Source organism: Athene noctua, chromosome 1, assembly GCF_965140245.1.
Source record: "Athene noctua chromosome 1, bAthNoc1.hap1.1, whole genome shotgun sequence".
Lineage (NCBI taxonomy): Eukaryota > Metazoa > Chordata > Aves > Strigiformes > Strigidae > Athene > Athene noctua.
Genome location: NC_134037.1, coordinates 257,689,215 through 257,709,735, shown reverse-complemented (window position 1 = coordinate 257,709,735; position 20,521 = coordinate 257,689,215). Strand labels below are relative to the sequence as shown.

The 20,521-nt window shown below is 38.5% G+C and overlaps 1 protein-coding gene across 16 annotated transcripts in view; it reads left to right on the top strand.

Moving 5' to 3' along the window:
* Positions 1 to 20,521, top strand: part of DLG2 (discs large MAGUK scaffold protein 2) — a 1,037,827-nt gene that overhangs the window by 460,177 nt on the left and 557,129 nt on the right. For all 16 annotated transcript variants that reach the window (XM_074917829.1, XM_074917850.1, XM_074917842.1 and 13 more), the window contains one exon: positions 6,807 to 6,968. In XM_074917829.1, coding sequence (XP_074773930.1) covers positions 6,807 to 6,968 — 162 coding nt within the window. The remainder of the gene's footprint in view (positions 1 to 6,806; positions 6,969 to 20,521) is intronic.

Below are 20,521 nucleotides of genomic sequence, written 5' to 3'. Positions count from 1 at the left end.
GAAGCCTAATTAACACTTGAATTAGCACAGTCCCACTGCATCCCTTCAGTCTGCGGGCTCTCCACAGTGACCACCAGCAGGCGCTAACATAGGCAGCATCCCAAATTAGAGCTACGAACCTGGGCAGGCCTGAGGGCCCAAAGAGCCCACCACAACCTCATCTACTCAAGACCCATGAGGGCTAAGAAATAGAGTTAGGGAACAATCTTGATTACCCTCTGGGGTAACTTAGTAGGTGCTATCCTATTGACTGATGCTCAGAAGGGCATTGGGAAATAATACAGTGAAAATACAGAGTTAAAGCTCTAAATCAGTACAGAGATACATGCAAAACTAAGCAGTACAAATAACTTAGATTTTTTATTTTTTATAGTTAGATAACTGTGAGGAAGTCACTAGTGGTGTGCACTATGAAGAGGAGTCCTAATTTTTTAATAAATTCAACTAACTAGGGCACCCAAGTGTGAAGAATGGGGAGAGGGTTACAGCTGCAAAACACGAATGACCTGCTGTGTCACGTTCTGAGCAAAACTGGACTAAATTAAAATCTGCATTTTTGGTACAGAAAACATACGAGGGACAGGCCATTTGTTCTGTGATTTTTGTTTGTTTCTCTGTATCATTTGTTTCAGGCAAGAATAATTCATTATTTATTTCTTACATTACATGATTACTTCGTAATCTTCTGATATAAAACCAGGGTGTTTGTTTTGCGTGCTGCATTCCCACTGCAGGCTTATTGGCAGGGAAACTGAGACTCAGCGACTGGTGGCATTTGCCAGCTCCATCTCTCCAAATGCTCAGTAGTAACTTCAGCACAGCCACGCCATGCCAGAAGCTGTTCTTCAGATCAGCCAAGGGTGGAAAAGGAGAATTTGTGAGGCTCAGTGCTTCCACACTGGGAGATGGAAGCAGGAGAATTGGAGGGATCAGGAAATCGGCGTGGGGACATGGTGCTTCTCAGGGTTAGGAAGGAGCTGCAGGGGAAAGGAAGCAGGAAGGAGGGAGATATTGAGACATGACGACTTCTATGGTGGTGTGGGAACATGGATATAGCCGGAAAAAAAAAATCTTTTGAAGGGAAGAGTTAAAAACTATAAAAAGGACTATGCAACCAAAGTTATTGCAGGACAAAGGGATGGAGAGTTGGCTACAGCCTGGTGCTGATAAATTGTATGGTTTCACCCACGTCTTTCCTTTGCTTCACTTAAACAATCAGTATTAACTGGACTTTTTTTTTTTTTTTTTAAGTCACTGATTTTTATAGTCTGCAGCCACATTCACCATTTAATACTAGCAAAGCCACCCTCTTAGAGTGTCTTTTTTTACACTGGTACTTCAAGTTAAAAATCTATTTTAAATTATTGGATAGCAAGTAGCAACCTCCAGAGGGCTAAACTGATGCTGTTAACAGGTCCAAAATGCGATGCAGCATATGGAGCTGAATACCTCATGGTACAGATTTGCATGCAGGCGGTTTTAATTAGGATTTAGAATTCCTTGAGGAATGCAGCATTCTGAGCGAGTCTCAATCTTGTCAATACGTAGTGGTTTTGTTCATGCTAAAGCCTGAAAAAAAGAATAGGTTCCTATTTGCTTGTAACTTTTGATGCTTATATGACCTGTTAGAATTTTCTCCAGCTGCCAGCTTTGTGTATGATCATTACCTGTTTCTATGTACGTACTAGAAAAGATTGTCATCTGGTTTTAATAATGTTGTACCAGGTCAGTTCAAAGTAAAAAATCATTTGAAGTTTCGTGACATTGCATAGCTACTTATTTTTTCCTGAAACACTTCAGTGAGAGACTTTGCTTTAACTCGATGGTTATTGTGCCATCTTGTGAGCGAAAGGTGCAACTACGTCCAGCTAATACAAGGAAGACGTATAATACTTTGGCTAATGCTCATTTAACAACTTCTTCCTCATGAAAAATAAAATTATTTCGAGTTTCCAAAAACAGATGAGGTGAATGATGTAAAGCATATTTTTTCCACTTGCATTTTTTAAAAAACTGAGCATATATTCCTTACAATGGGCAAATACAGGCTTATTTCAATAAAGTCAGAGAATAAATCATGTAGTGCTATTTTTCTAGTCTGACTTCTTGTTGGACTAGATGGAAAAATTATGCAAGTTCTCAGTATTCAGTGTTGATAGTGTCCCTTCTGTGAAACAATTTCGTTCTTACAGGAAACCTCTTGTCCTCTAAAAACCACTGTGTTTCTCAGAGATAGCACCGTATAAATTAGACAAGGCACCACTAGCTATTACACTGATGTGGAGAAAAAACTAATTCCTGACCTTAGAAAGTCTGCTGTCTCCTGGAACCTTTGTGGGGTAAAAAAACCCCAAAACAACAAACCAACAACTAAACTAAAAAAAAAATTGTAATGTCAGTAGCCAAACTACCACCTTATTTTTTAATAATTATTATTACTGTTAAAGTCAGTGTTGTTGGGCTTGGAAGAGCAGACTGGAAAAATCTCCTGAGTTCTAGCAGTGTTTAATTAATTGATTCTCTTTGTGACCTTGAGCAAGTTATATTTCTGTGCCTAATTTTACCCACCTTTAGATGATGCACATAGTTTTTTCAACAGGATGTTATCAGACTTGACAACCACTTGTAAAGCTCTTTGGGCTTCTTGGATGAAAGGTATTGCTGTGATATGGTGACAGGCTTGTTAGAAATCTACTTGATAAGCAAAAGAGCAAGTCATTCACAATAAGTATAATTATTCAATGATTTAAGCTTCTTAATCTACTTCCACAGTCTTGGCAAGCAGATTGTGATTTCTTCCATTTTATATAATGAGAAGAGTATTTTTTTCTCTTTTTACTCTATAGATTGATTGCAAATATTCAGAATTCAAGCTGTGTTGCTCATTTGCAATCAGTTGGATGAGTAACATTATTTCTACTCATGATTGGATGAATGCCCAAGGACTTGTGTGTGCAAATTGTAAAGTTTGTTTTCTCAAGATACTCATCTGTATGACATTGAAATTTGCTGCCTTTGGAGAGCAGTGCCAGTAAAAATCAACACATTGAAGACCACTGAAAAAAATGAATCCAAGAATGAGACAAAGTGGCACTACATTTATTTAGTGGGACTTTGCAGGTTGAACTTTTGTCTAAATGGACCAAGTCCATAAGGGTTTCAGTTTTTGCCTGTGCTGAAACTGCAAACAAAAGCAGTGTATTGAATTCTGGACCTAATATCAAGCGGAAGGGAGGTGGTGTTTGACCTGTTCAAAGATAGCTCCCATGTCAAGGTTGCAGCAGATGACTAGCAGTGGGGCTAATCAGCACGGGAGTTGAGAAATAGCTCAAATCCTGGGTTGAGGGAAAAGGCAAGGGAGCGAGGGATAAGGAGCCGGTAGTGCTGGGACTCAGTTACATATCATATCTATACCCAGATTGCAGTGGGACAACTGGACCTGCGAGAAGTCATTGTCCCTTGTGGGAAGTTTTCTGCAGAAATTCCTTTACCTGTGGTCTCTAACTTATGTAGGTTATATGAAGACCCACAGCTTCTAAGGTGCAGAAGTCTGGCTCCTCCTCAGGAGTCTGAGACTTGAAACACTTTGTTCCCTTCTTTTTCAGCCCTCCTATTGCAAGCAGAAGTAAGGTGTGATGTATTGGAGTGTGGTCCAGCCAAAGAGCCATGCAGAGAAGAACAGGGACATGTGTTTTTAGATGGCAAGTCGAGTAGAACCACATTCAGAAGCTTAGGACACAGGTCAATTTGAATTGATCTAAAATTAAATGTTCTGTTTGCATTATCTGCAAAGCAAACTGATGATAACTGCAAAAAATACTAAGGGCTTTTGTAAAAGCCTGTTCTCTTTGGCCCAAAATCGAATGACAAATTCACAACCATCTTAATTAACTGATAGTCTGTCAAAGGTAAGTTGTAAGAACATCCGTATTTCCATACCAGTGCAGTAGTCTGACTTTTGTAACTTGCATTGTAACTTCCAATTTATTTTTTTACTTTTTTTTTTTTTTTTCCTCGAAAGCTGGCTTTATTTAAATTTAAGTCTTCTGACCATTACCTTCTGCTGGATTCATATCTTCAGTCCTATTTAGCTGACAAACACAGCCTTAGAAATGTTCCTTTAGACAGTACAATGCGGTAATAATCTCACATTGTAGAGAGAGTGATCTCTTATAAAAACGCACGTTCATATTAAAAATTCACAGCAGCACACTCCACTCCCCCATTATAGGTAATTACAGAGGATTTTAAATATCTGATGCTAGTTGGCAGCGTACAATACCCTGTCAGCAGCAGGCACTGATTTGTAATTTAATTATCATAAGACATCCACCTGTTCTTTTGTCAAATGAAGAGTAGCATTTCCGTGCAATCATGCTTTTCCCTCCAGAAATCCAAATTAACCCTTAGAGAAAACTCTGGTTTCTGGGGAATGTGGAAATTCAAGGACATTTGCAGGACCCAGTCAGGACAGAGTGATGGAGAGGAATGAGGCATTTCTGCAGGAGGGTCTCAGTTCTGGTTTGGTATCTTCAGCCTTACCAGTGGCTTTTTGCTGTGTCAAGCTGTTTGGGTTCACAGCTGAAAGCATTTCAGTGATGGGATGCTGTGGGATGAAATATGGAGGAAAATCAAGGAGTTTGGTGCTAAGAACATGAGACAAACACGTAACAGGGTTGACCCAGAAATTCTTTGGCTCATGCTTTGTGAAGAGCAAGGCTGGACTTGTGGTTGGAGGAAGATAAAGGCAAATGGAAAAGTCAAAATTTGTTCTGTAAACTTTCCAGTTTATGGCACACGGACATGGATATTAATGAATTTGTTGGGGTTATTGGTTATTGGGTTTATTTGTGCAGTTACTGGATAAAATGATCGATTTTAATTTTAAAGCATAGTTTTTCACAGGCAAGTCAACCAGTGGAGATGCATGGCAGTGTTCTGCTTTTCAGGAACTCAGGGCTCAGAGCCACTTTCCTCTGGGTCTTGGTTCTCATTTATGCAGCAGGTACACTGCAGTGCAGTGATGGGGAAAGGACTTACTGATGAACATAAAGAGGTGGTCTCTCCTTAATGCCACCTTACACCACTTCTTGTGCTGCAAAGCTGTATAAATGGTGTGACAAAGTTTGTTATGGCTTCTGCCACTGCTGTCTTGTCTCTTTGGAAAGTTGTCACTGGACATTTAAATTTTTACCATTTTGTGGGGAGATAGGAGGTGGTATTCTGCAGTTATTTCTCCTAATAGTGTTTTAGCAAATGACTCACTTTAAAGAGGGTGTCTCTGCGTAGTTGTCTTTTTTGAAAGAGTACTCGCTGGATTAAAAAAATAATTGATTGCTCGCGGCTTAAATGATCTGTGTGCCAAGCCTTTAATGTGACATTGGTTGGAGTACCATCTATTAGGCTGATGGCTTCTTGCCCAAATAATATTTCTCTGGTGCCACTCATTTTATAAATTCATTAATTACATTATCTAAAATGTGAGTATGTGAAGGGTTGCAGGCATCTACCAGAAAAAAAGAAAATAAAACATGTGTGCGTATTCTGAAGATAACTGGCAACTGCTGAACCATTTCCATACATGAGAGTGAAGGCAGGAATAAACTGGGATGATTTCCTTTGGAGGGATGAATAAATGAAGTGACGCCCCAGAGCTGAGCTGTCAAAATGAAATGCAGGAGCAGCAGAGAGCTCTGTCCTGCAACGTCCTTGTAAGCATACCTGAACTTAACTTCTTATATGGCCTTCCAAATAAATCCTAGTCTTTGATTTTGCTCATTCCAATATTTTAGTATATACCTGTCAGCTGAATTGGCATTTATAATGACACTATCTGCCCCTCTCTTCTTGCCACAGACCTGCAGATTCCCTCTCTGATTTACACTCTACTCTCCTCCTCCTGCTCCCTGCTGTAACATCTCAACATCCCCCACCACTACGTTAGGCCATGTGAATTCGTTCCATAGTCTTCTCCCCTAGACTCAGCGGTGTGTATGGGTGTCAGGTATTGGAGGGGAGGCTTTGGCAGTGGAGAAGGGGGTTGCAGGCATCTCTGTGAGGAGGGGTCAGGGCTGCCCCTGCCAGACACAGTTCCAACCAGTTGCAACCACCCCAGCCCCAGCACAAGGCACAGCTGGGCCCGTCAGCCACATGGATGATCCCTTTTTAAAAGGATTCTAGCTAAAGGACAGATTGGGTCATTTAATTTAATTTTTAGCACTATATTCCTTGTTACAAGCTTCATTTTGGATCTTGGACAAGCTGCTTACCTCCTGTTTCTTAAGATGCCTCTCAGTGGAGCAGAGCCTTACAGCACCTCACACCCTAATTAGTCTTTAGGGTAAGGGGAAAGCTTCACGGGAGAGTAATTTTCTGTCTGCCTGTGCTCTGTGGAAGTGTGTATGCACTCTCCAGCATCAGAGTACATGGTACTAAAAGGAAAATGACTCAAATATTTTGCAGAGAAAGGCTGTAGAAGTTATTAACACGGGGATGTGAAATGTGAGCTGATGCTACAGCTCAGCCGATCAACATGTCTTTTTTTTCAGTCTCAGCCTTTGACAGCGTGTCGTCTCAGATGTCTGTCTGATGGTGAAAGTTTTGACTACCAGTGTGAAATACCACATATTCTCTCTTTCATGAAATGTTAAAAAACGAATGAGGTATTCTCTCCAGAACGGATGAGAAATCCAAGGATTATATTATCTAATGTCAGATACTTTTTCTGTTATCCCATATTTACATTAATATATGTGAATTGCCTCCTCAGACCTTATTTGTTTTTCCTTGCTATCTTTTTTTTCTAGAAATATCGTTATCAAGATGAGGACGCTCCACATGATCATACTTTGCCTCGATTAACCCATGAAGTGAGAGGCCCAGAGCTTGTTCATGTGTCAGAGAAGAACTTGTCTCAGATAGAGAATGTCCATGGATATGTCTTACAGTCGCACATTTCTCCTTTGAAGGTAGGATCGGTGTTCATTGTGGCTTTGGTCCTCAGATACAAGAAAACATGTAATATCAAATGTCTGGGAACTTATTTTGTCGTACAGGCAGACAGGCATTTTTTTGCAAGGTATCATTGCAGATCAGTTGTCCTGTGATGACTTTTTAGGGCTCTCTATAGTGTAACAGGTGATGGTTCAGTTGGCAAATCTTTGTGTTGAGATGTGAGCTTTTTGCTTTGAGTGAGTTTTTTGCTTGAGCAAAAATCATATCTGGCAAATGAGTCTGTTTTTCTGTACATTGAGAAAGGAATAATGCAGGTTCTCGGCCTCAATATCACGGTGATTTCAGAATGGCAGACTTCCCTTCCTGATTGTCCTTGTTCAGAAATTGAAAAAAAACCACTGTAAATGTAACCATCTGATGGAATCCTAGTTTTTGCATCTCTCTAAAAGCTATATAGCTGTGCCAAAGTCATAAGTTATGCCTGAAAAGGGAGCTCATTTGCCACTATTCAGATCTTTACTACTTAAGCGCTTGCTCTTTTCTGTGGGTTTTGTTGCAATTCAAACTGATGTAGAGACATCTCTCTGTTGACTAAGGCAACTATTTCTAAAATACAGAAGTGTATGTGTGTCTCTGGTGTCCTCTGATATATCTTGCTGGGCAAAAAATGTTTATCTTCATGGTGAACCTGTATATTAACCGAAAAGAAAACCATTCCTGAAAATTACATTTGCTCTTTAATAAGGCTGCAATAGTTTGAAGATGTTCCTAAAGATTCTCTAATGAAAGGTGCATAGATAGAGTGATGAGCATGATGGTTTTCCTATTTTATTTTTATTAGGCCTAGGAAGGGAAGAAAAAAAAAAAAAAGAAGAATATATTTTACTAGAGATGGTGATGTTCTGGGTAATGGTTTTATTCTGGCAATTAACTAAGCAGCAAACAAGGCAGATGGGCTTTGCTCCTTCTGGTGCTCAAAGCCTGTGAAATGGGCATTGCTTGTGTAGCAGAGTGATTACAGTGTGGTTCCAAGTGAAAGGAAATGTTTATTATTAAAGATTGATGTGAATGCAGCTGGTGTTCGCTGAGCCTTCATGGAATAGCCATGTGAATTAATCTTTGTCCTCTGCTCTTGTTCCTGTGTGTAGTTTATATGTCATTTGTCTTTTCGTGTTTCGCTGCTTTCAGGGTTGCTTACCTAACTTCTACTGCAGAAGCCAACAGTATCAAGCAGTGATATATCTTCTTATGCTGAAGTAGATCGATTTAGTAATTTGGAAGGGATTACTTCCATGTGGCCTCTGTGTAACCTCAGGGGACAATCACAGACAAAGCAATTTCTTGCCTGGAAGGGAAACATCCTTGGTACTTTAGGACTTCTTGAGTATTAAGATTACAGTGGTGCTTCTTATCCGTGAAAGTCAAAAATAGATATTTTTCTTTACGTTTGGAGACTTTCAAGTAAGGCTTCATGATCCAAGTTGATAATGTAGCAATGATGATAAAAAGCTTATTGTGAAATGAGGTGAAAGATATCTCCAGATATCTACAGTTGCCTTAAAACAGCTCTCAATCTCATTTGCTCTTGTGATAGGAGAAAGTTGTTGTCTACTGCTGTTTCCTGAAGTGATGGGAGAAGAGGAGCTATATAGTATTTCCTCGTGGAAATCAGTGTCTTAGGAACATTCTCTCCTCAGCATAAGGATTTCTGTCTTTGCCCCTTTTCCTCCTTTCCTTCAGATTCAGTGTCTCGTGTCTGCCTCTTAATAGTGTCTCATGCCTGCCACTTAATCTAAATTTAGTAATTTGTCTCTTCAGATGGTTTTGAAGTTCCTGCTTTCCTTCTCCTGAAGTCTGTGTCCTGTCTTTTAACCTTCAATAGAGAAGAGACTCAGGAGACTGGAGTAAACCTTCTGCTAGAGCTTGTGGCACTCTGGTACACTTCCTATCTGAAATACCTGCTTTAGATTTAATTTTATTTCCAAGAATTGTCTGAAATCCCTGTTCAGAAGCTTTTTGTCATGGTGATTTCCACATAGTTGAGCAATAACATTCCAAACTCTCCAAAATCCAGTAAGAATTGGTTGTTGAATTATAGGCTTTCCATGCTATAGCCTGATATCATTAAGTATTCCACTCTCTTCTCAGCAATATTGTGTAAACATGGCTGCACTGAATAATGGCTAATCGTGAGGCATACTGCCTCTCAACCCGTAGCATGCCTTCCTAGGGAAAGGTAAAATACTGGTTTTTAAAGATTGGCTGGATAAGTGTGCCTGCAATTTAAATATTTCATTACCTTTCATGAGAGGTAGAACTGCTGAACTCCTGCTCTGAGGATATATAACAAATACTGGGGTCCAAATACAGCCTGTCAACTTCTTAGGAGTGAGAAGACACTGCCAGTTGCAGTGGGAAGGAATATACTGTCAGGAAACTCCGAGAGCTGTTTGCGCCGGAAAGGTTGACTCGTTCTGCCTCTTTTATGAATACAAGTCAGCATTTGGTGCAAAGGGAAAATGTGTGTAAAAGAAAGTCACAAGTTTGCTTGTACCAAGAGAGGGATCATGTCACCCCCCATGTGTCACTAGGACTGTCTGTCTGACCAGCCCCCCAGCACGTTGTGTGAGCAGGGGGTGGCTCTCTGACTGAGTGGGGTTAAGTCTCTGCCTGACTTTGCATTTTGCTGCCTGAATTTCACAGTGGGGTCTGTAACAGCAGGGTACACCTATCAAAGAAATTTTGAAGCAGTCTTTTGTGTTTAGTGGTTGCAAAATGCCCTAATGACAGGATGATTTGCCCAATATTTTTATGTTTGAAATAGTATCATAAAAGAAAAATGTATGAGCGTAAAAATAATCTAGTTAAGATGCTTTGGAACCAAAGCGCTGTCCCAAGGCCAAGCCACATATCCATCTTAATCACATCAGTTTCCCTAAGTGACTTGACTTTGGCAGAGGAAAGAGCTGTGTGTTTCCATACATTTGTGTTCGTCTGGAAAGAAATCTGCAAAGACCATGCAATCAGAAAAGTACCTTCAGGGTGGCTGGTTCCAGCTCCCATAACTGACCAGTACCACAACTGTCTCTGGAAGCCACATTGTCTGTACAGATAGACTGCTTGCTCCCATCGCCCTGCCTGCACTCCCAAGTTTCCAGCAAACATGTCAGTGTGCATCCGTAAACCAGCTTGTCATCTTGAGCCCAGTTACTTGCATCATTACAGTTACAAGTTTTGTGGATGGTTGAAGTTCAGGCAGAGAAACCATGGGCCCATCTATACCCCTGTGTACATCTCCAAGGAAAACATTCCAGGGATTCTTGAACGACTTTCCAACCCTCAGGATGGAAGGATTCAGCCCGTGTTCTTTAACACATGCATGATTCAAAAGGCCTGACATAGTCCATGCTGTATAGAACAGATGCGTCTTCAATTTGATATCAAGTTACTGTGTACAGATAACTAAAACACCTGGCTGTAATTTCATATTCCAGATCATGTGGTTTGATACAGCCCAGAAATATCCTAGTGGAGCTCATAATTATTGGTTACTTCAGACGGTTTTTTTAGATACCAAAATATAATTTCTTCAATGACCTTACACTAATTTTGTGTGCTGAATAATCAGAGATCTGGTCCTCAGACATTCTGAAAATCTCTCTGAGACACTCAGATACTGATTATAATGAATACTGTTTAGAAATGTGAATAGGTTTTCTGATATTGATGCTAGACATGCCTTAACTTTCAAATACCTAAAACCTAGTGTGCACTAGCCAGATTACTTCCTTCAGAAGATAATAATGAGCAAGAACTGTTGTGCTGAAACTAGACTCTCTTTTCACTCTGATTTTTACTTTTGTAATTTACAGATATTTTTGCATTAACTTTGCTTTTCTACTGTCCTGTAGCATTTCCCATACACTTAACTCAGTTCTGGAAAACGCTTAATGTTAGAAGGTGGAAAACTTCTCTAAAGGTTGATCTACTTACTAAGTGCGGAGAAGACAAAATTTACAACAGCTTCAGCAGCTTTGAATGTCAAACACTGAAGCGGTAAAGGAAGTTTTCAGTTACATGGCTGTATTAACACTTGGTAAAATGCTAACGTTTGAGAAGTTTTGTGAAAGAGAGAGTTACCCTACTTGAGATGATAAATGTTCTTTGCAGCTTATGGAGGTGATGAAATTGTGTTTTACTAATCTGTTAACCTATGTAATGTAATAAAAAGAGAACTTTAAAATATTTTCTTGCACTTTGCGTCGATTGACACTAGATGGTGCAGTAAGATCAGAATCCTTTGATCTGCATCTATAAAGCGTCAGTGACATGCTAGAGAGGTTTTCTTACACGGCTTAGAAAGTGCTAATTCAGTAAAAATGCCTTGTTAGAAATTAGATGCCTTCTGAATCCCTGGTGGGTTAAGAAATCTGAATACAGCACAACCATTCCTGAAATTCAGACATGCAAGTTCCATTTCTAAATGAAATGCATCTCTCTTTCCCTTCCTCCTAGGAATAATCAGTGTTCATTAAAAGAACGATAACTCTGGCTTCTAAATTAACCTTATTCTTATTATTGTGATGTTAGATTTCATCTTGTTTTAAGTATATTCCACTTCCTTTACATAAGCTTAAAAGTAAAAATCCATGTAAAGATCTTGCATCTTTTTTTTTTTTTTTTTTTTTTGTGTGTGTCAGGCTATTCCAACTATCTCCATTTCCTCATTTAATGCAAGGTTTGAGTGTAAGCATCAATGACAGTTGCACAAAAACAAGTACCCAGGTAAATTACTGTTATTATCTTAGCCTAATATATTTTTAAACAAGAAAGTTCAGAAACCTCTTCAGCTGCCTCTGCTTTCATGGCCTCACTTTCTAGAAACAAGGAGCCACTGAATATTCCTCCTTTTCTTTGTCCTGCAGCAGCAGCAGGGTTGCTGACAGCTTACAGAAAGTCAGGATTGATGGAATGACCTTCCAGTGGAGAGAAGGAAAAATCATCTCCACATGGAGCAAATGGGCAATTCATTTGCTTAGTGCTCGCCAAAGTTAAGGTTATACATTAATTGACATTTGTGCAAATTGCTTTGCAGAAGTAGGAGATTTGATTCTCCTGTCACCACAGCACATTGATTCCTTTTGTTCTTTTTCCTCGATGATGGAAAAGCCCCTGTCTTACCCATTCCTTCAGATTCTCTGTATCTAGTTGGGGAAAAGATGTTCGGTTTCTGCTCCAAGCCATATTCCTCTCTTTCCTAACTCCCATCTTTTGGTAAGTGTGTAGAGTGTCCTTTGCATGCCTATCATTCTTCTTTTTATCCACCTGGGTGCAGAAAGGTCATTCCTGTAAAGGCTCCTGGAATCTGTCACGCCCCCTTTACTGTCTTTAATGAAACAGCTTCTTTGTCATCTCCAAAGCCTTCCTTGTCCAAGAGTGAGTCAGACCTCGCTACAGTGGTTGCTGTGCTTCGACAAATTAACAAAGATGAAGAAAGGGACTCTGAGGATGAGCCTGGATGATTAATTTATCTGTGAAAAATGTCTTAGCCTGAGCTTCCCGGAAAATGTCATATGGAGTAATTTTTTTGTGTCTAAAAATGTAGATTAGGTAAGAGCTATTTATTTCGTGAATTAACATCAACTTCAGTAAAAATTGAGTTCTAAAGAGAATTTGGATAAAAGAGGTCAAAACATTCTATACCTTTTTTTTTTTTTTTTTTTTTTCAGATGTAACAGTAACATTTCTCAATTCCAAAAGTTTTGAGACTGTTTTTTTAACTATTGAATTCTGTGTAAAATACTAAGTCATACACTGGTCACAGGTACTGTGAAAACAGCACGCTCCAAGACTCTCATGATGTTTCAGTGGATCACGTGAGCTGTAGATTAACTCGAGATGCTGCTGCACAGCGATGGAAAATATTAGGAAATAACAGTCAACAGGCCTGTGTAGTTGTTTTAAATGAGCGACTGCAGGAAAGTCCTCTGCTTATGTAATTATAAATACCTCTAGCTACCAGGGAACCAGATTTACACAGGAAAAGCTGGTTACTGCAGCTTTCAGCATTACTATTCCTGATACTCCTGCATAAATATAGTTCCTGGTGCTTTGGGGGGTCATCTAACCGTAATAACAAATGCCATTTATTTTTCCAGAGCTGCTGAACATCCTTAATTCCTGTTACTGAGGAAGAACCCTATGTTAGAGCTGGAGTTCAGACAGGGAAGAGAACAAGATAAGGCTGAATTTGTTTTAACTTCTGTTGTTCAGGTGTCACAAACAGTTGCATCTATGCCATAGCACAGGTTGTGCTTCCAGAGCAAAGATGCTGCATTTCAGAGGCTCTTAAGAGACATGGAGGACTGTGAGAGGCTGATGCTTTGTTATATGTCAGGAACAGAAGTCTGAAGGTTTCTCTTGCAGTTACAAAATTAATTGGGGTTATACAGAGGACATATTAATGTATGCATGGATATATTAGCAAGCCATCTAAAATTTAATCTTGCATCCTTTTCTTTGCTTACACTGACTATGTTTCATAAGTATAGCTAATCTGCGTGAAGCATTTTTTAGCCCCAGGGTGGCTCACCCCAGAAGCAATGATCTTATAATAATACTTTTGATCTCTGCCCTGGTAGCTTCCTATTTTGTATTTTTGGGTTGGTTTTTTGTTGCTTTTTTCTTGTTGTTTTGTCCTCCCCCCCTCCTCCTTTTTAATATGCAGTTATTGGCAAAGCCCCATACTGCAGTCTGTATCCGTTAGAGAATTCCACTGAATATTCAGTAGGTTGCTTCATTAAGATACAACACTTGTTACATGTTTAATCATGTACTGCTTTTCTCTTATCTCTTACTGTAACAGCAGATAAGCATATATCATAGATCTGTATCTGTGATCTATGTTTTTTAATTTAAAAATGCAATCAGATTAAAAAAGAAACAAAGGAAACACAAATGTGACTATGCTTGTTCTTGCTCTTTGAGAAGTGGCAAAAGTAACCTTGAATCCTTATTTTATTTCATTATCTTTCAGGGAAAAATAGGCAGCTTAGAAATTAGTATTCTGAAGAATATTTTGTGTCTCGGTTTCATGAGGGTAGGAATGTCTTCCATTTTTTTCAGTCAATGTCTTACTCTAAAGAAAGTCTTAAAATGGTGCAAAATTTGAATGTTACAGTGAAGAATAGTTACTAATGAAGAATAGGCTTGAGGTTTTTGTCATCATAGCTAAGTCGATTGTTTTGTGGTTTTTTGTGTTTTGTGTGTTTGATTTTTTTGCAGTGGACTTCTGATTGATGGCTTTCCACATGATTTATGTTGTTGCAGACAGTATCTTGTTATCTTTCTACCTTCTGACAGAATTTAAAAGAAACCAAACAAGGTTGCTTCTGTCAGTGGGTGATTTAATTGGAGGAATCTCAGCAACTTAATGTAAACCTCAGGCATTGTAATCCTTTATTTTTTGGCAAAATAAATTATGGCCTCTGATGGACACAAGCAAAGCAAATTCTGACAGTATCTACTAGCCCATTATATGTTGTTAGATTTGTCTGAAGAATAAAGAAAAGAATTTTCAAAGGAATTTGACAATATTTTCAGGCTATGGACACTGTTTACTTTATATGCACCTCCTAGGTATTGAAAGTCTTTTCAAGTGTTAATCTGAACTGCAGTTTCAGGAGACTTTCTCTGTTCTTGATCTACTGGGTGATTAATCCATTAGTATTAATTAGCTGTTTTATCTTTTATTTTTTTCAGATAGTAGATTTCTCCTTAAGGATAGTCTTGTTCTTGAGTCTTATTTTTTGACAAAAGTCTGATATATTGCAAATATTTCTGGCCATGTTTCTCATTTATAATCAAGAAAATGAAAGATTCCAGGAATCGCTTTTTCTTCTCTAATGTTTTGTGTAGTATTGGTTACTCCTTGCCTCCCTGTAATTCATTGAGCTGTTTTTCTCTTGATGTATTGGCCATATGAAATACTCATAGAATATAAAATAAACAGAGAGCAAATATGCTATTTTAAAGGTGGAGTTTTTCCCAGCTGAAATAAATTAAATATAACCAATAAATTCATGGAATCACTACCAGATTCTACAAACATAAGATTTGTACGTTTTCTTAGTTCCTCTCTTTGAGTCTAGGAGTAAAAGAATATCAGTATATTTGTACAATATCTGTAATGGTGTTTGCCACCTTTCTAGAGTGTTTTGTGACCTACTGATGAAAAGTGCAATAAAGCATCTTGACAATATTAGTCAGACTGTAACAGGAGGGATTTTTCTGAGACATGTCAGACGGGTTTAACACCAGTTGTTTCCCTAAGCTCAGTAGCTGCGATGCCCTTCTGTCAGACTTCAGCTACTACGGACACTTGGGAATGTACTCTACATTTTAAATGAAGCATTAAACTGCCATAATACCTTTTCGCTGAGGAATATCCTGGTAATTTACTCACTTGGTAGAAGATATATGCGTTTATATATCCAATGATGTGACACATCAAAAATGTTCTGGCTTCTGTCAGTATCAGCTGTAAAAGAAAATACAAAGCAGAAGTTTGAAGCTCCGGTAGCTCTGGATGGGTACAGTCTCCCGCATGAAGAGGGCAGAATCTATTTAGTCAGACCTTATGGCAGAATATCTTGGCAACCTGACTAAGAAGCGCTTTAGCTAATACACATCTTGTTTCCAAGTGCTTCCTTTTTAAACCCCTGTTTCTCGTGGCTCTTATTTCATCTTGCTGTAATGTAGTTTTGTGGTCTATGGAGCTGTGAAAAAAACAACAGAATTTTGGCATTTAAAAGAAAAAAACCTATTTTTGAACTGGTTATTATTTTCCAACTTGTTTCAAGAATCTAGTCTAAATAAGAGTTCAAGAGATCATTATTGCATAACATCTTAATAACAATAGCTAACTGAGACTTCTCAGAAATATTTTTAAATGGGAAAGGCTTTTTACTGTTTGGTTCCCTTCAACGTACCTGTTTCAGCAGATCACGTTACTTGCTTTCTAATAATCTTTTAAAGACAATATTGCTACTGAAGCTGATGCAGTTGGGGAAAATGTCAAGAAATAGTCAGCAGGCTTGATGACTCAGGTGACTTTTTTAAGATCTGCACTGTTTACTAACTTGATTTGCCACAGTACTTTTTGCTGTATTTCGCATTCCCATACTATTGTTTTTAATTTCCATAGTCAATCAGTACACCTTTTTCTTCTTACTTTTTCTGAATTCTGAATTACCTTCAGGATCCATGTCTATATTTCTTCTTTAGGTATTTCTTCCTTACTTTTCTGTTACATCCACTCCTACACCTATGCATGGATCTTGTTAATACTGTGAGCCACTCATGAAGTACACTTTTGTACCAGGTAGCTGTTAACATGTAATGATTGATGCCCCTCTTGTTCAAGACAATTGCACTCTTACTAATTATTTTGCTTTTTGGCTGCTTTGAGAGAATAGGAGACGTGGTTCTGCCTGTCTCCCCTTTGTTTTACATGGTCTTTATGAAGAGTTTGTGTTATTTCTCTTACCACTGGAAGTTGGGTTTTCTTCCCCCCAATCAAAAGCAATATGAAATACAGTTGAATGTTATCAAGTCTAGTGGATCACAGCTGCCCAGTGAAATGGCAGCACTCTGGCCAGCTTTTATTTTACTAAGACTTACAGAAACTCTGAGCCACAGCAGTTGCGATTGATTTTTCCACCAACAAACTCAAGCACATTGAATTGCATTTGTTATCTTCCAAATGTGAACAGAACATATATAAGAGCTAAAGGTTAGTTTTTTAGGTTAAAGTGTATTATGCAGAAAATGACCACATTCTCAAAGAAAATGTACATAGTTGATTTTTTTAAAGTCTCCCTTCTACTACAGTTATAATAAACATCTGCCCGGATTGCTGTGTTGGATTTAATCAGCCCTTAGTGGTTGAACTTTGTGCTTCCAAATAAAAAAATTCACTAAACCTGATAATCAACTTAATACAATTATTATAATTGATAACCTGACATTGGAAACGCCGAAGAGAGTAATGGTGTTTTCAACAAATAAAGAAATTTCTACTTTGAAGTCAGTGTCACAAATCATGTCTTTGATCAAGTAGATGAGCAAATGCTAAGCAAGGAAATAGAATTTTCAGTCATAGAACACAGTATGTGAGTATAAAGGCTTATAATTAATACTGGGAATTGGCCAAAATAGCTCAAAGTTAACAACTTAACACTCTAGGAGTGTTAATGTCATCAACTAACTTCTGAAGACCACACTTGCATCTGATTTCACATTCAAATTGCTGCTGTTTCCTCTTTGGCAGTCGTTAGGCAGTTGGTTTCCTTTACTATTTTGCAACAAATCTGCAAACTGAGCAGATCTGAACTGAATTAGAGGTTTCAGCTGAAACTGGGTTATTTTCCTAATTATTATGTTCACAATTTTACTTCTGTTTTGAAAAGGCATTATTTTTTCAGTTTCCTGGAGATGTTGATATTTACTTAAGGCAAGTGGGAATCAGTGCAGTAAAGTGCAGACAAGGGTGTTTCTGATTTGCTTATACTTTACTAATAGCTGTAATGTCAGATAATGTCTGAAAAACTGGCTCCAGCAATCTCAGTTAAAATACCCCAGACAGGTTTCCATTTCTGAAAGCGTTATTTATCTACTCTCTCCTAAAGATACTGGGATTAGTGAATTTTAATCCTGTCTCTATTTTGGAGTGTAAACTAGGCCACAAGGACTACTAAACACTTGTACCTCAAAGACTAATAAAGAAATAAAGCGGCATATATTGAGAGAGGCAGCAATCAACCAGGCAGAGCATCATGTCAGTATTTATGTTTCTATACAGTAGGGAGAAAGTGTTGAGCAAAGCGGTAGAGCATCATTATGTCAGCCTATATTGCTATTGAAAAAGTGAAGTGTTTGGATTCCTTTGGAAAACTTATTTTGCTTCCTCTATTCTCCTTCAGCACCTCACCTACTGGGAATTTCCACATCTATGCCTTTGGAGGACTGTGCGTGTCTGTGCTTAGGGGCCATATCTTCCTCATTTGGAGAGCTGCATAATCAAACTCTTTTTACAGAGTAGATGCAGAGAAGCAGAATAGGTATGTTTCCCAGTACAGATTTTTTTTTTTTTTTTTTCAGCCCAGAATGACTTAGAAACTCTACGTACTGAACTGGACAATAGAGCCATTGGAAACACGCATCTATGGCTTTCCATAACTCTTCATATACTGACTTTATCACCACACCTTTGCTTCTCATACTTTCTTGCTGAAGTGGAATGACTCAGCAGCTGAGTTCCTATGCCAGGTCATTATCTCAAACCAGGGGGGATCTGAGCCAGTTTGAAGCTACATGAAATGCAGCAGGGTAGAGAAACAGCCTGAGGAAAATGCAATCTGGGCTTTTGTCCCACTGCTCTTTTCCTTTGTCACTGTCACTGTGCAAATTTTTCCTTTCTTTCTTCCAGTACAATTATTTTGTAGGAAAGTATATTTTACAAATAGTTGAGTGTGAGGAACCATGAGAACGGAGGTTGGCAGTCAGTGGCCAAAGTGCACATAGGTATATGCAGCTGGGGGAGCAAAGAGGCAGAAACTGTTAAAACGATAAGGGGGATATTTTAAAATATTTTAGCGACGACATTTTGCTACCTGGCATCCTGATTTGACTTTGTAATTCTTTAACTGCTCACACCTAGACCGTTGGTATGTCTGCAATGTTTTCTAAGCATATTTCTTTTGACAGTGTGGTAATATTAGGGGTGAACAAACTAGAGTATCTGCCATAAACCTGATATCCCAGTATGCTTAGAGATCATCTCACCTTTTCTGGTTTTTAACTCAGTTATAGCAGATAATTCTGGCAATTGGAACCCAGGTTTTACTCAGTTATTCAATTAAGCTGAAATTGCATGTAATGTAGTACCATAATTGTAGCAGAGGCATCACTGGAAGATGGTAAGTAGGTGAGATAGTAATTAAATTCTTCTGAACTTCAGTAATTTAATATTCAAAGGAGGCTGAGCCCATATAGTACCTGCTCGTTGCATTGCCACTGGGGATTACAGAGGAAGAAACCTTAACAAAAATAGCAGCATCTAAATGATTTTTGGTGGGCTTGTCTGACTGAAATTTGGGGTTTGTTAGTATTGTTCCACCATTCTGGATACAAACACTGTGGGTCACATCCATCTGTGGGTGAACTCTCTGCAGAATTCAGTAAGATCATGTGTGGGTGGATAAGTACAAAATTTTCCCAAATGATGCTAAACCCGGGGATGATGGTTGTGTTTATATATAATCTTGAAAAGCCAGATTCTTTTATATTCAGGCTTTTGGGAAAAGTAGGTTTCAGCCCAATTTAAGCAGGAATACAGCTCCCTTTGATTTTCAAAGGACTGTAAGCCACAAACTCTTAAACTCTTTTTGAGAATCTCATCTGAAAATAAAATGACAGGTGCTGGAGAGGATGAAATTCATCCGTTCTTGGAGTCATCCTCCTGTAGCACAGCTCAGATTGTTTTATCTTTGTGACATCAAGATTATCGACCAGGTTATTAGTGCAGTCCTTCCAGGACTCTGAATACATCAAAGCAAATATTCCACTGCCCTTCTCATTATAGCTATCAGTAATGATCTAAGCAAGACTGGTCTGGAGATTCCTCCCTAGATGCATATTCTTTCCAAGCCTCTTAATTCAATCTGAATGATGATGATGATAATTTAGGTTATAGTATTACCCAGGGGCTATTATTGTAGAGCAGGGTTCCATTGTCCTAAGCACTATACAGACAAGGAAGAGCTTAAATATTGTGATACCATGGAGTTGCCCAGGCTAAAACCAATACAAGTGAGCAGAAATTAATAGGAAACCCTGTGTATGTTCAAATTTTACCTACTGATCTATCTACTATAATCAAATTATATCTACTTTTTAACTAGTGTATAATTTCTTTGTAATTACTTTAGCTAGAGATGTTCATATCTTGAGGCTGAATTATAGACCAGTGCTATTTTATTACGTTTATTGTCTTTTTCCCATTAGCACTGTACTGATGCTTTGCATCTCACTGAGGGAGAAACGCATGGACAAATATACACATTTTGGAAAAAAAGCATTGGTGTTAATTGAAAATGTTTCTGAGAATAAAGTCCCTTTTTAACTAAAGAGACCTAAGCAGTAAGAATCTGCCATGATTGCCCACTGTAGAAATTAACCCCCTAACTAACATACCACCACTTATTTAATGTGTTAATTAATTAATGTCCTTGATTTAATTCTCCACATGTGCTGAACTGAGTTGATGAGTGTTACTATACTTTCAATTAGATGGGGTTTTAAACATAATTTTTATCATAATGGTTAGTATAAACGAGTTTTCTTAATTATGGTAGGGTGAATGCTTCATTAAGAGCTTTGAGATGTACTATAACGATGTTTGGCACATCCTTGTGGGGACCCGTTGTTCACAGGGACACCCATGTCCACCTCTCTTCTCAACTCTGCTGATGTTTGTTGGCCTACTAGGCGTGATATTGAAGACCTG